This window comes from Thermobia domestica, chromosome 2, assembly GCF_964235325.1.
Source record: "Thermobia domestica chromosome 2, izTheDome1.hap1.1, whole genome shotgun sequence".
In the NCBI taxonomy this organism is placed as follows: Eukaryota; Metazoa; Arthropoda; class Insecta; order Zygentoma; family Lepismatidae; genus Thermobia; species Thermobia domestica.
The window spans coordinates 239,715,725-239,730,235 of record NC_137455.1 but is presented as its reverse complement, the minus strand read 5'-3'; the positions used below and the strand labels follow the sequence as shown (position 1 = coordinate 239,730,235).

The window sequence follows — 14,511 nt, the reverse complement described above, 5'->3', positions numbered from 1 at the left end:
GACAGGATTCTATCCAAAATATGAATCATATGATAATTTACTTGGAAACTTTACACTTCAGACACTTGAACAAAGACGGACGTTGAACGACCTCATTCTCTTGCACAGACTTTTGCACAACAAAATAGACTGTACAGATATAATTACAAGGTAATGGTACAGGTTCCAACCCTCAAAACACGCAAGGGAAATAGTGGCCTGTTCTACTGCAGGAAGGCACGTACAAATGCACTGCATATGTCACCTACATGAAGAATTTGTGCTACATACAATAAAATCGGTAAGGAGTATGAAGATATAGATATATTTATTAATAATAGTTGTGAAAAGTTGTTCAAAAGAGTAATACTGCGTATTTTGTAAAGAAAAAAAATCAAGGCAACTGTATTATTTTAACTCAAGATTTTGTACTAAATTATGTAATTATGTATTAAGCAATTTTAATTGTATCAACTTTAAAATGATGTATTATATGTAGACACTGTAATTGGGCAGTAATACTTGTTGTGTCGATAAATAAATAAATAAAATAAGCTTACCTCATGCTGCCCTGTGCTGAGACTCACTTCCCCAGCACAACCCATCTGCTCGAAAAATTTACCGAAGTTTCTGTTTATGTTTTTGACTAAATCTGTTAGTGAGGGTAGCCATTCTTTTTTCAATTTTGCTACACTGTCGTTTAATTTCATCATTTCTGCCCTTTTGTGTTCGATACTAGCTGTAAGTGACGAGATCTGTTCACTCCTCCTTTCAAACTGCTCAATAACCTGAAACGAAAAGCAATTACTTCTGTGCTTTAATGTTTACACAACATAACTGTAAACTATAATTTTGTATATTATATATATATATATATATATATATATATATATATACAGTAGAAGGAAAACAAGATAAGTAATAGAGGGTACCAAGATAAACCGAACCCAAACCAAATGATGACATACGAACTACATATGTACAAGGTAGTGGTTTTACGCAAGAAGGCCAAAGATGAGAGGCGTATTTATATCCGTTCTTTTGACTCTACAGGTATCGCTAGAAATACATGTCAGAACGTCATTTCAACATTCAACCGCATTTGTTACAGAACATGATTTGCATTTACTTATTCAGTTGTTATTTATTTATTTTGCTTTATTTCCTTGATACGTAATCTATGTTTTCTTTCCCTTTACAGTACTTTCTCTGGTAATACCTCCCGAATGTTAAGTCATCCCACGGTGCTGTAGTGTTAATGGGTGCAAATCTAACAACAGAAGCGAGAACAGCAAAGAAACTATTAGAATATTTGCTCTTCCAAATACTTGCTTTCTGAGAAGTCAGTGGATTAGAAGAATTCCTACAGACCTAAAAGGATTGAAGAATCATGTAGTTTGTATTAAACATTTTGATGAATCTTGTATGATTGGTGAATGGTGTGAATGGTGAGATCCAAGAATATCTCAGAAAAATCCCTAAGTTGAAGGAAGGCACTGTGCCCACTATTTTCCCAAATCTTCCGTCATACCTGTCGTCGCAGCCTAATACCTCTCGAAGACTTTCGCATGTCGAAGATGCACAATTAAATTGTGCAATAAGGGAAAGTCTTCTTTTGCAGAAGGATTATGTTAATAAAACAACAGTAAACTCGTTACAAGATATTTATACATACTTTATGGTGAATAAAGACAAGTTCAATAAATGTTGGACTGTTGCAAATAATGACGAGAAAACTGTTTTCTGTTATAGTGATTGCTCAAGAAATACACCGTCTGTAGACGATGCACTATCTTGCACTTAAGAATTTAATATATATGTAGGTAAAACAAAAATTGGTAAACAAAGGTTTACAAAGTTAATGAAATTTACGAATGAGTTTGATGATTTGATAAATTTTGCTGAAAATGTGTCAAAAATCAAAATGCTTGAAATTTTAAAATATCATTATGAATCAACCCAAATTCGTTTTATTTGTGAACAATTGAAACGGCGTACTATGTCAAAACTAGGCACGTGTATGAAAATGAAACAATGGTTCTTGCTGCTTCTTTATTCGTTCATTCACCAACAACTTATAAAGCATTATATAAACCAAAGTGTATTGTGTTGCCGCATCCACACAATTTACAAAAAACTAGTAATTTTTCTTTGTCCGACATTTGTATACAAGGTAGTTTATCAAATGTACAAAGTAAGTTAAAGTACTTACGAGAACATGAAGTTCTTGTAAACTTCTTGATGGGTGAAGTATTTATCGAGCCGCAGTTGTCCTTTAAGGGAGGTTTACTTTTTGATCACAGTCACCTTGATCATACTGCTATGGCGAAAACTGCTCAAGTTTTCATCTATTTTGTCCTCTTAGAAAGATGTGGCGTCCATCATATTTGCTTCTAAGTTAACAGCCGAACAATTGCGAGACATGACTATATGTCATAATAAATATACTCCATAGTTCTGGATAATCACAATAACATTTTAAAACATTTTTCTGACCAGAACAAAGTGAATTATTTAATAACTATACTATTTTTGTTACAGTTTCAAGGACCTAACGTCCTCTTCATCAGACATTGAGAAAAGACTGATGACAGCAAATCTTATATCTTCCTCAGCCGTTAGTTAGCATTTTCATTTATATAATTTTAATTGTTGTTTTTATATATATAAAATTTTAAATTTGTAATATGTAACAATATTATATAATTACATTGTTAATACATGTTAATTGTCAATGCAATTTTACAATTCTATTGATCTTTATATAAAATAAAATAAAATAATGTAATTATATAATATTGTTACATATTACAAATTTAAAATTTTATATATATAAAAACAACAATTAAAATTATATAAATGAAAATGCTAACTAACGGCTGAGGAAGAAATGAGATTTGCTGTCATCTGTCTTTTCTCAATGTCTGATGAAGAGGACGTTAGGTCCTTGAAACTGTAACAAAAATAGTATAGTTATTAAATAATTCATTTTGTTCTGGTCAGAAAAATGTTTTAAAATGACTGTATGTGTAGGGACTGAATTGGTTTCAAAATATTTTGTCTGATACCCGATAACAATGTAGTTAACAGAAAATGTTTTGAGCTAAAATAAAATTTTGCAGTAGTTTATACCTCACCCAGTTGACAGCACTCGACAGTTGTTTTTCATATTTGACCCAATTCATATCATAAAATGTGTTCGCAATAATTGAATATCTGATAAAATAATAATAATAATAATAATAATAATAATAATAATAATAATAATAATAATAATAATAATAATAATAATAATAATAATAATAATAGAGTGATTACATTTCAAATCGTCCAGGGTGGTCCACACGACTGTCTCAAATTTAGTTCATTTTTTTAAAATAAGAAACTACATACAAAATTGTTAGACCCATATTTTTTCTTTTTGCTGAAAAAAAATTTTTCTTCGATATACAGCCTTCCAAAATGGCCGCCCTCCTCTCGGATTGCTCGAAAAACTGAAAAACATGTCAAATTAAAAATTGTATTGTAGAGAAACGAGTGTACTTAGTAACGTAATCGCAATCGTAGGAAGAGTATAAAGTTGTATGTTTCGTTGGAGGGCCAAAATTCGTCTATTGGTCCAATAGGAATCGCGCAATTCACTCGCAATGTTGCCAACTTTGATGAAATTTTTGCTAACTTCAAACATTTGTTTTTCTGTCCTCACGAGCAATATCAACCATCTGCTTCTAGCATCGAAATCTACTCCATAAGGTCTCTTGAAAATGTAAAGGGCTTACGTTTCTGAGTATTACATCCCACGTTATAGCATGATGAAAAGCTGAAAATTGCATTAAGACGCCATGTTTGGACGCCATTTTCTCAAAAACCCCACCTTTTAAAAATCTGAATGTTTTACATGTATTGGAGAAGTACCTAAGTATTTAATATCCATTAACCGTTCATGCGGCTGCAGCCCCTAACATTCGCAATTAATTATTGAAATTTCGATTTTTGTACTTGCAATGTAAATATTTCCTATGGGCATTTAGCTCCTATACACAAGGCGATTTGAAAGGGAGTATGAAAATTTTGAGAGATGAATCCTGACATCAAATCCAGTAGAAAAGTTTCTATAAACATGAGTCGAATTCCGCTTCGTTTTCGAGTTACAGGGTTTCCAACTGGGGTCCAAAATCGGTTCGGGACAATCGAAAATAAAATATATATATTTCGCGTTAAATCAGAAACTGTGTGTTAAAACTTTGATAAATTTCAGAAAGTTGATTTATATCAATATGATGATTTTTACGTGCGTTGCAATTCAGTTGGCAGTGTTGCCAACTTTCTAGAACTTTTATTTGTTTCCAAATGACACTACGTGGATTTTATTTGATATTTGGTATTCATTAATGATTGCCAACATCACACGAAGCACAATTTTCCCTCACATCACCACAGTTTTCGAAAACTTACATGTATTTAATTAAAAGGTTTTATCTCGTGCGTTATTGATAGTTTGTGTGATTCGGTGTCGTGAACATCGTCCTGGTGTTCTCTGAAACCATGAAAATTGTTTACACTGGTAGCATGACATTGTAGTGCACTAGTTAAGTGTTTGTGTGAATAACAATGGGGAAGTCCTATTACTGTAAGGACCGTATTAAATGTGTTGATTATGCTAAAAGCCGTAAGATGATTGTGCACAGAAAGAATTCTAGACAAAAAAATTTATCTTGCGGTAAAATATATGGATTGCGCACAGCGTGTCAGCCCAAACGTACTATTAGGGGAGGATGATTATTTGTGTCTTGTACACAAGGCGATTTGAAAGGCAGTATGAAAAATTTTGAGATGTGAATCCTTCACCGTAGTCTAGGTTTCACCGATAACGGCCGTTTTAATGGGGGCACATTCAGGTTTAGCATGTTAACTGTCTGGTTAATGGTTTCCAAATCTACATTCAGAGGAACAAATTCTTTATCTTGCTGGTGCTTAATTTCATATTTACATCTTCTTTCGTGATCACCAATATATCACACACATTCACGTTGTTCACAGTAAATATTCAAAGCACCCTTTACACGAATAATCATCCTCTCCTAATACTACGTTTTGGCAGACGCGCTGTACGCAATACATATATTTTACCGCAAAATAAAATGTTTGTCAAGAAATCTTTCTGTACACAATTATCTTATGCCTTTTAGATTCATCAACACATTTAATACGGTCCTTACTGTAATACAGTGAGAAAAAAATTGTAGGTGGCGCACTTAAAAAGATAGGTTACATGCGTAATTCCTGTAATTTTTGGACAACGTACAGCAGACGTATAGCTGAAAATGCATGTTTTATAATACTTTCTGTATAAGTGTTCCATCTATACGTACTTTCTGTATGAAACAATGTAGGCGGTCAGGATCTCACATACAAATGGACGTATATAATATATATAGCTGACGAAGGTAACATAAGTATATACATGTGATATACGGAAAACTGTTAGATGTCAGACATCCTGCAACGGCATGATGTAACATCTAAGGGCAGTGCCTATGTAGCATACGGATAACGTATGCTCCGTACTGATTTCTATAGTAAACAAGAGGATACCGTATATTTGTACAATATATCGCTGTACGGAGAACGGACTTTTCTCTGTGTAGAACTTCCCCATTGTTATTCACACAAACACTGTAACTAGTGCACTACAATGTCATGTTACCAGTGAAAACAATTTGCATGGTTCCAGAGAACACTAGGACGATGTTCACGACACCGAATCTCGTAATAAACTGTTTCGTGGTTGCAGCAGAACTTCTTGATTAAGTTGGAACTTGATGCATGGAGTTACGAGAGGTTTTGCAATAATAAAAAATATTTTTCTTCATCTTTTTATTATTATTATTATTATTATTATTATTATTATTATTATTATTATTATTACAACTTACACAGACGTAGTTTTTATTCGACATTTTGGTTTTACTAATGATGGCAAACATCAAGTGAAATTCACACGTAATGTTGCAAACTATCAATAATGCACGAGATAAACCTTTTAATGAAATACATGTAAGTTTTCGAAAACTGTGGTGATGTGGGGAAAATTATGCTTAATGTGATGTTGGCAATCATTAATAAATATCAAATAAAATCCACGTAGTGTTATTTGGAAACAAATAAAAGTTCTAGAAAGTTGGCAACACTGCCAACTGAATTGCAACGCACGTAAAAATCATCATATTGATATAAATCAACTTTCTGAAATTTATCAAAGTTTTAACACATAGTTTCTGATTTAACGCGAAATATATATTTTATTTTCGATTGTCCCGAACCGATTTTGGATCCCAGTTGGAAACCCTGTAACTCGAAAACGAAGCGGAATTCGACTCATGTTTATAGAAACTTTTCTACTGGATTTGATGTCAGGATTCATCTCTCAAAATTTTCATACTCCCTTTCAAATCGCCTTGTGTATAGGAGCTAAATGCCCATAGGAAATATTCACATTGCAAGTACAAAAATCGAAATTTCAATAATTAATTGCGAATGTTAGGGGCTGCAGCCGCATGAACGGTTAATGGATATTAAATACTTAGGTACTTCTCCAATACATGTAAAAAATTCAGATTTTTAAAAGGTGGGGTTTTTGAGAAAATGGCGTCCAAACATGGCGTCTTAATGCAATTTTCAGCTTTTCATCATGCTATAACGTGGGATGTAATACTCAGAAACGTAAGTCCTTTACATTTTCAAGAGACCTTATGGAGTAGATTTCGATGCTAGAAGCAGATGGTTGATATTGCTCATGAGGACAGAAAAACAAATGTTTGAAGTTAGCAAAAATTTCATCAAAGTTGGCAACATTGCGAGTGAATTGCGCGATTCCTATTGGACCAATAGACGAATTTTGGCCCTCCAACGAAACATACAACTTTATACTCTTCCTGCGATTGCGATTACGTTACTAAGTACACTCGTTTCTCTACAATACAATTTTTAATTTGACATGTTTTTCAGTTTTTCGAGCAATCCGAGAGGAGGGCGGCCATTTTGGAAGGCTGTATATTGAAGGAAAAATTTTTTTCAGCAAAAACAAAAAATATGGGTCTAATAATATTGCATGTAGATCCTATATAAAAAAAATAAATGAAATCTGAGACTATGATGGGGACCAATTGTGGTTTGCCTGGACGATTTGAAATGGAATTGGTCAATAATAATAATAATAATAATAATAATAATAATAATAATAATAATAATAATAATAATAATAATAATAATAATAATAATAATAATAATAATAATAATAATAATAATAATAATAATAATAATAATAATAATAATAATAAGGGTTCCATAAAGTTTGTAGACATTGGATGACAGTAATATTCTTCTCAAAGCAGACTTTAAGCATTTAGAACACTTGTATCATTATAAAAAAAGAGGCTCTTATGCAATGTGTAAAGCATTGTTCCCCTCTTCTACAGAAAAGCAAAATGTGAAGTTAGTTCTGAAAATCTCTGATGAGAATAATACAGCTGCTCTTAGGCGTGTGTCTCAGAAACAGCCAGATCTGTTCACAGATATTGAAGGTACATGTACATCTTTGCACATTTTTACTACTTGGTAGAAAATTGTCAATGTTCGATACTCTTATGAAGATCAGAGAACAAATGATGCGTGTGTAGAGAACCTATTAGGAAGAACAATGGCTTTCAACTTGAGTTTCCCAGGAAAATGTCTCTGTGGTTAGAAGACATTGGAGATGTAGTGTTCCAACAACGGATGCTTTGTCTGCCCTAACTTTTCTAATAACTACAATTGACGCTTTTCTCACACTATATTTATTTGACATGTACACCTTGTCTCAAAAAGGTTGAGCGCATTCTTTATTGGTGTTTTGAGGCAAAAATTTTCTAAGTCCAGCTTCGGGTATCTTCGGGAAAAAGTAAGCCAGGTTCGAACCTCCAAGCCAGCCTTTGCAATCGGGAAAAAGTTTGCAGATGTGTTTTTCTTCTTTTAAATATAATAAGACTTGTTACCAAGTGTTTAAAAAAGCAACATTGATTGAAATACTTAATGATACAATATTTCGAAACCTTTTTTTTTCAATGTCAGCACATGCTTGTTTGTCATTTAGCTCTCCATACGTAATGGAACATTTAAATACGTTAAGGAATCTTTCCATATGTAAAAGAATGCTCAAAGTTAAGAAATAGAACATAATTATCGCCTGAGTACTAAAATAAAAGTCAAAGTAGAACAGAAACGGCGTTTGTAATGGATATGAATGTCATAATTATCTTGAGATCCGTTATACATCGCTAGAAGGTAGTGTTAGCTCATTGGTAAGCTGTCGGATTTCAAATCATAAGGTTGAGGGTTCGAATCCCGTCTAGGCTAATCCTTTTTTTAAAATTATATTTTCCGCAATGCATGAAAAATTATATAAAATAATTATATTAGAATACATAAGTTGTGTATATATAACATAATCATTGCAGAACATAGTAATTATTATGTTTAAAATATAACTTCTGAGATAATTTTCACAGTAGGTCGGTATTATATATGAGGATGTAAATACAAGTTAGGAAAATCATTTAATAGCAATAAATAAGTTATGTAGTGTATTTATTTGCATCTATTTGTCATACAGATGTAACTTCTCAATATTCTCATTACAGCATGTCATTTACATTCGTGAAATACAATATATTCCTACGGATATAGAAAGTGTATAAACAGAGTATCCAAAGTCGTATCCTGCTTCAAGACACATAACTTTTCCCGATCCCCTTAACGTCACGGGAAGAAACACAAATTCTCTTTAGAACGGAATGTCGTTGCTTAGAGTCTCAATCGAATACGTTGAATATGCTTTTGTATATTCATCTCTCTCTCTCTCTCTCTCTCTCTCTCTCTCTTTCGCTTTGTTTATGTGTGTGTGTGTGTGTGTGTGTTGCGGAATATCCCAAGTTGAATACAACATTTGCCAAGTATATGAGCATCATTGTCATCGAATACCAGAAATTGAAAATCGTGTTTCTTCAGATTGGGTTTGCGTGTTCATGTTAGCTCACTGGTAGAGTACGGACTTGCCAATAATGAGGTCTTGAGTTCAAAGCCTACAGCTAATTATCATTCTTTTGTTGGTAGGATTGCACAGAAATCGGATACAAGGAGTGGTTTACTTCTAGAAATATTTTCAGAAGCGTTTAGGTAGCCCTGAAAAGGGCTGTTTTCGGGAGTTAAGGCGGGGACATTAATATTGTGTCCAAGACCCTTCTGAATTTATTACACGCTCCATTCTTCTGGGCATGGAATCTATTACATGGGTGACAAATCTATCTCCTTCCCCTACCTCCAGCCATGCTTCGGAAACAAGATGCCACAGGTCATCCTGAGTTCTTGGTGGATCTGCCTCAGGCCAACTTTCCCTTAGAGTACGCTTCACTTCTGCCCACATATTTTCCATGAGATTGAGGTCTGCTCCACGAGCGGCCAGTCGATTAAATCAATCTCAGGGTGCCCTGCGAACCATTCCTGAATCACACGGGAAGTATGTATTGGCGACTGGTATTGCTGGAACTGAATTACACCATCAGGCTGAAATACTCGTACAGATAGAACCATGATATTACTGATAATGTCTAAGTACTGAGCATTGTCCAGATGTCCTTCAATTCTATGAAGCTGTCCTGCTCCGCGACTGGAAATCCAACCCCAACATAAAATAGATACATGGCCACTGCGATTGCAAGCAGCCACATATCCATGGTCATATCGGGTGCCTCTCGGACGATACACAAAACGGCGTCCCTCCTTTGATGTTGTGAATATGGATTCATCTGAGAAAACTACGTTTTCCCAATTGAGACCCACATTCGCCTGTGCAAACGCGAGACGGTAAATTTTGTGGTCGCCTGAGAGTTTTTCCTTCACGGCAGCAACACGGCCACGTAACCCAGCATGACGAAGCCTTCGCAGAGCTGTATGCTTACTACCAGGAAAGAGAGAAACTTCCCTTAGCTGTCTAGACGTCCTTAGTGGGTCTAACCGGGCTTCGTTTACTAATCTCGCATCTTGGGCTTCGGTTGAGACATGCGGACGACCAGGAGATCGTAAATTATCAGTCTGACCTGTAGCACCATATTTCCGAATCCATCGCCTTCCTGTAGAGGCCGGGACACCTACTCGCCTGCTAGCTGCAGTTGCAGAACAACCTTCCAACTCCCATAAAGTAATTACTGCTGTACGTCTATCCATGAGCTCCTTCGTGGCTAAGTGGTTAGCGTCCGCGCCTTTGACGTGGGAGGTCCGGGTTCGATTCCCGGCGGGAGCTCATGTGGTTCGGATTCCACGTTAATCAGTAGGTCCACGTCTCATATAGCCTCGCTGCTGAAAGGGACGCTAAACTAAAATCAACTCAACTCAACGTCTATCCATAGTTACCAATGTTCTGAGCTGTGAGAAGGAAGCAATAGGTAAAAGCTAGTACCTGACGTGTGATTGGTTACTTGCACGACACGCCTATTGTGGGGAACAGCGTTGCCAGATCTAGCATAATGATGCTAGATCTAGCATAATTTGCATGTCTCTAGCATCTAGCATCTTGCTTTTAGCATCCTGCCCAAATCTAGCACAATTTCAGCAAGTTTATCAAAAAGCCGTAAAACCTGGAGATGAGAAAGAAGTTGGTCGTGGGAAGAAAAAGAACGGCAGAAATGTATCCTCTTCCATTGATTCACACAGTCGGTAAACCATACAGGCAGTCTTATTTTTCGAAGTAAGTTCGAAACGTCTTTGGGATTTTTTGTGGCTCCACCCAGGGTTTTCTAATCCTTTAACTCCGACGCATGGGCGGAGCTATGGGGGCCATTCTCCCCCAACTTTTTGACAACTTCACCATCTTTATTTCTGACTTCATGATCATATTTATTCCTGAAATGACAGCTCCGAGACTGACCAAAAATCTGCCCCCCCCCCCCCCCAGCAGACGATTCCCAACTCCGCTTATGCTGCGAAGTAATTTTCTTTCAAAATATGTAAACAAAAACTTTGCATTCATTTATACGACATATACGCCATTGAATCTGGCAACGACTGCATTAATTTAGTTGAGTTAAAATTTTGGTGAGTTCTATCCATGCATTCGCTTCGTATTTTAAGTTACGTTATCGTATCTCAACTTCGTTTTTTTAAACTCCTGAATTAGTAATTATGAGGATCTAGCATAATTTGACCGAATCTAGCATAAGTTCGATCAGGTTTTGGAATAATTCCGAGCTGTGAGTCTGGCAACGCTGGTGGGGAACGACTTGGTCAACGACTCGCGAAAGAAATCTGAAAATGGTGCGCCGTAATAATAATATTAAAAACAGTTTTTATAAAGGAATATTAATACATACGAAAAGCTGTTTAAAGAATGAATTGTTATACTGACTTTACACGTATAAAAACATATACCATATACCAAACAGATTGAGCGATATGATGATAGCTGTTTTGAGACAAACACTTTCGAAGTCCAACTTCGGGTATCTTCGGAAAACAGTAAACTAAAGCTGCTGGTTCGAACCTCCAAAGCCAACCTTAGTAATCGGGAAACGATGTACAGATATGTTTTTCCTTCTGTTAAATATAATAAGACATGTTGAAATGGTATTAAGTGTAGAAAAAAGTAACATTGAAATACTTAATGATACAATATTTCGAGACTATGTATTCACACTCTCGTTTCGTCATTGTGATTTCCATACGGAAAAGAGCATTTACGTATGAGCTCAGTTATATTTCAGAAGCAGCTTCCGAAATGCGGTCATATTAGCTCAGTGGTACACCACCCAGCGCTTAAATCGTGAGTTCGATACCCGTTCAGGTGAAATTCTTTTATGATATTCTACTTTCCTCAATGCATGAAAATTATGTAAAATAGTTACATTACAATTCATCAGTTGTATATATCAGTTGAATATATATATTCATATCATCAGTTGTATATATCAGTTGAATATATATATTCATATCATTTCACGACATAAGTAATTCTTATCTTTAAAATATAACATCTGAGGTATTGACAGAACGTCGGTGTGTTATGTGTGAATATTGAATACAAATTTAAAAATCGTGTAATAGCAATAAATAAGTTATGTAATTTATTTATTTGCAGCTACTTTCATCGCAGATAACTTCTCAATATTCGCATTACAGCATTTGGGTAGAGCATATCGAAAATCGGATCGCGGTCCAAGACAAAAAACTAGCTAGCCCCAAACTGTCACGCAAGAAATTCGCGAATCGCAAAAGTAAAGTGAAGGAATTGAGAGCGGCAATTCCTTAATCGCTCTCTCTCAACTCTCTCTTATCTGCATTTATACACATAAAAGTGTATGTATGTATGTTCCAACATAACTCATGTATGCCTAGAGCAGGGTTTCTCAACCTGGGAGTCGCGGCCCCTAGGGGATCGCGAAGATAGGCGGAAGAGATAAATATAGTTAGAATCTAATACCAGAAATTATTTTTAAATATTATTTTTAATTTTGTTCTGATAAGCATACTTTTATTTTTTATACACACTGTAAAGAACAATAAAAAATAAGTCTACTGAACATTTTCAAAGGGTGTAGAATTCGTGTTACTATTCGGTTCAAAGTCTCTTGTCGTCGCGAATTCTGTCGAGAAATTTGAAGCTTAAAATATACAAAACGATAATCATGCCTGTTGTTCTGTATGGTTGCGAAACATGGTCGCTTACTCTGAGGGAAGAACATAGACTGAAAGTATTTGAGAACAAGATCCTTAGACGAATATTCGGACCCAAGAGGAACGGGAATGGGGAATGGCGGAAACTTCATAACGAGGAACTACATAATTTATACGGTTTACCCAACATTGTTAGGGTCGTCAAGTCTAGAAGGCTTAGGTGGGCAGGTCATGTAGCTAGAATGGAAGAAAGTAGAAACGCTTTCAAAATCTTGACTGGAAGACCAATCGGAAAACGACCATTAGGAAGACCTAGGCGCAGATGGGAGGACAATATTAAGATGGATCTCGCTGAGATAAGAATACAAAGTAGAAACTGGATGCAGTTAGCTAAGAATAGAAGTCAGTGGAGAGCTTTTGTGAACGCGGCATTGAACCTCCGGGTTCCATAGGCCATAGAGTTAGTTAGTAGAGTTGTTTAAAAATGAATTTAAATCAAAGAGGTATGATATAAAACTAATGAGAACTGTATATAGAAATACTAGAAAAATACACATGCAACAAAACCTGCACATTGAAATACAATTAAAATTAAAACCTAATGAGATACCTAAGCATGGTGTAATTTCACTAGTGCAGCAATGTCCGGTTCAATCTTCATGACGAACATTATCAAACCATTTTCAACTGATAAGCGATTTCTTATCTTTGTTTTAATGTTTACCATAAAAAACACACTTTCGCACAAGTACGATATAGCAAATGGAATTATTACTTTTAAAGCAGCAATCCCCAGACCAGGATATTCTTCTCTCCTCATCAGGCAGAACTTGTCCAAGTCTTCGTTACAAAAAACCAGTTGCAAAGACTTGTCGCATGATCATTCTATTATTTGGTCAAGAAGTTGTGGGCTTAGATCGGATACGTTAATGGCCTCTTCAATGAAGGAGTTTAACATCCATCTTGAACCAGCACCTTCGTCGTTGGGAATATATATATTACAGTTACTGTATCCACTGTCAGTGCCGGGCGCCGAAAAAAGGGGCCACACATTTCGGAGGAAGTGTGTTACTCATGTTAGGAAAGTACATGTGCACATGTGTAAAATAGAAGGAAAAACGTAATAAAATGTGCTCAAAATTAAGGAAAGGTAGGGTTTATTTTGAAAATGTTATTGAGCTTCGTGCCAACCATGGTGGCGCTTCGTAGCTAGTCTGTCGACGTCACTCATATATACGGTGACATCGTACTATACTCTCGCCCCGGGCACTGATTTTCCATGGCACTGTTCACTATAAACAAAAAAATGGATTCTACTATTATAGAAATAGGTATGTTAAAAATCTCACACAAGCTTATTATAAAACAAATTATAAAAGGGTCGCTGGCAAGAGCGTGTGATAAAAGGGGATCGTGATAGGAATTAGATTGAGAACCACTGGTCTAGAGTAATTTTAACCACATTTCTTATAGTTTCAAAAAGATTGCTGTCGGGTTACCTATGGTGAATGGGAGGGGGATACATATAAAAGATTGCTAGAAAATGATCGATATTAGATTCATAGTTTTCGGGGTCGCTTAGATAAATAGTGAGACTTTCAATTTTGCTTAACTCCGATTAAGCTCTCATTAGTAGGGATGGGCACGAACGACTTTTCTTTGAAACTCGACTCGACTCGAAACAGACATCTTTGAGGTCTACTCTTGGACTCGGCGCGAAAAATATCTTCCAACTCGACTCGGATTAGAGTCAAGTCGAACCAAAACGAGCCAAATCCTGTGTGTAGTCCTACCTAGACAATACATAGACAATAATTATTCTATCATCAA

General features: G+C 35.5%; 1 protein-coding gene across 7 annotated transcripts in view; it reads right to left on the bottom strand.

The window, feature by feature from the left end:
• Positions 1-14,511, bottom strand: part of LOC145678409 (structural maintenance of chromosomes protein 5-like) — a 1,106,524-nt gene that overhangs the window by 211,100 nt on the left and 880,913 nt on the right. For all 7 annotated transcript variants that reach the window (XM_081748525.1, XM_081748529.1, XM_081748531.1 and 4 more), the window contains one exon: positions 540-767. In XM_081748525.1, the coding sequence (XP_081604651.1) occupies positions 540-767 (228 nt within the window). The remainder of the gene's footprint in view (positions 1-539; positions 768-14,511) is intronic.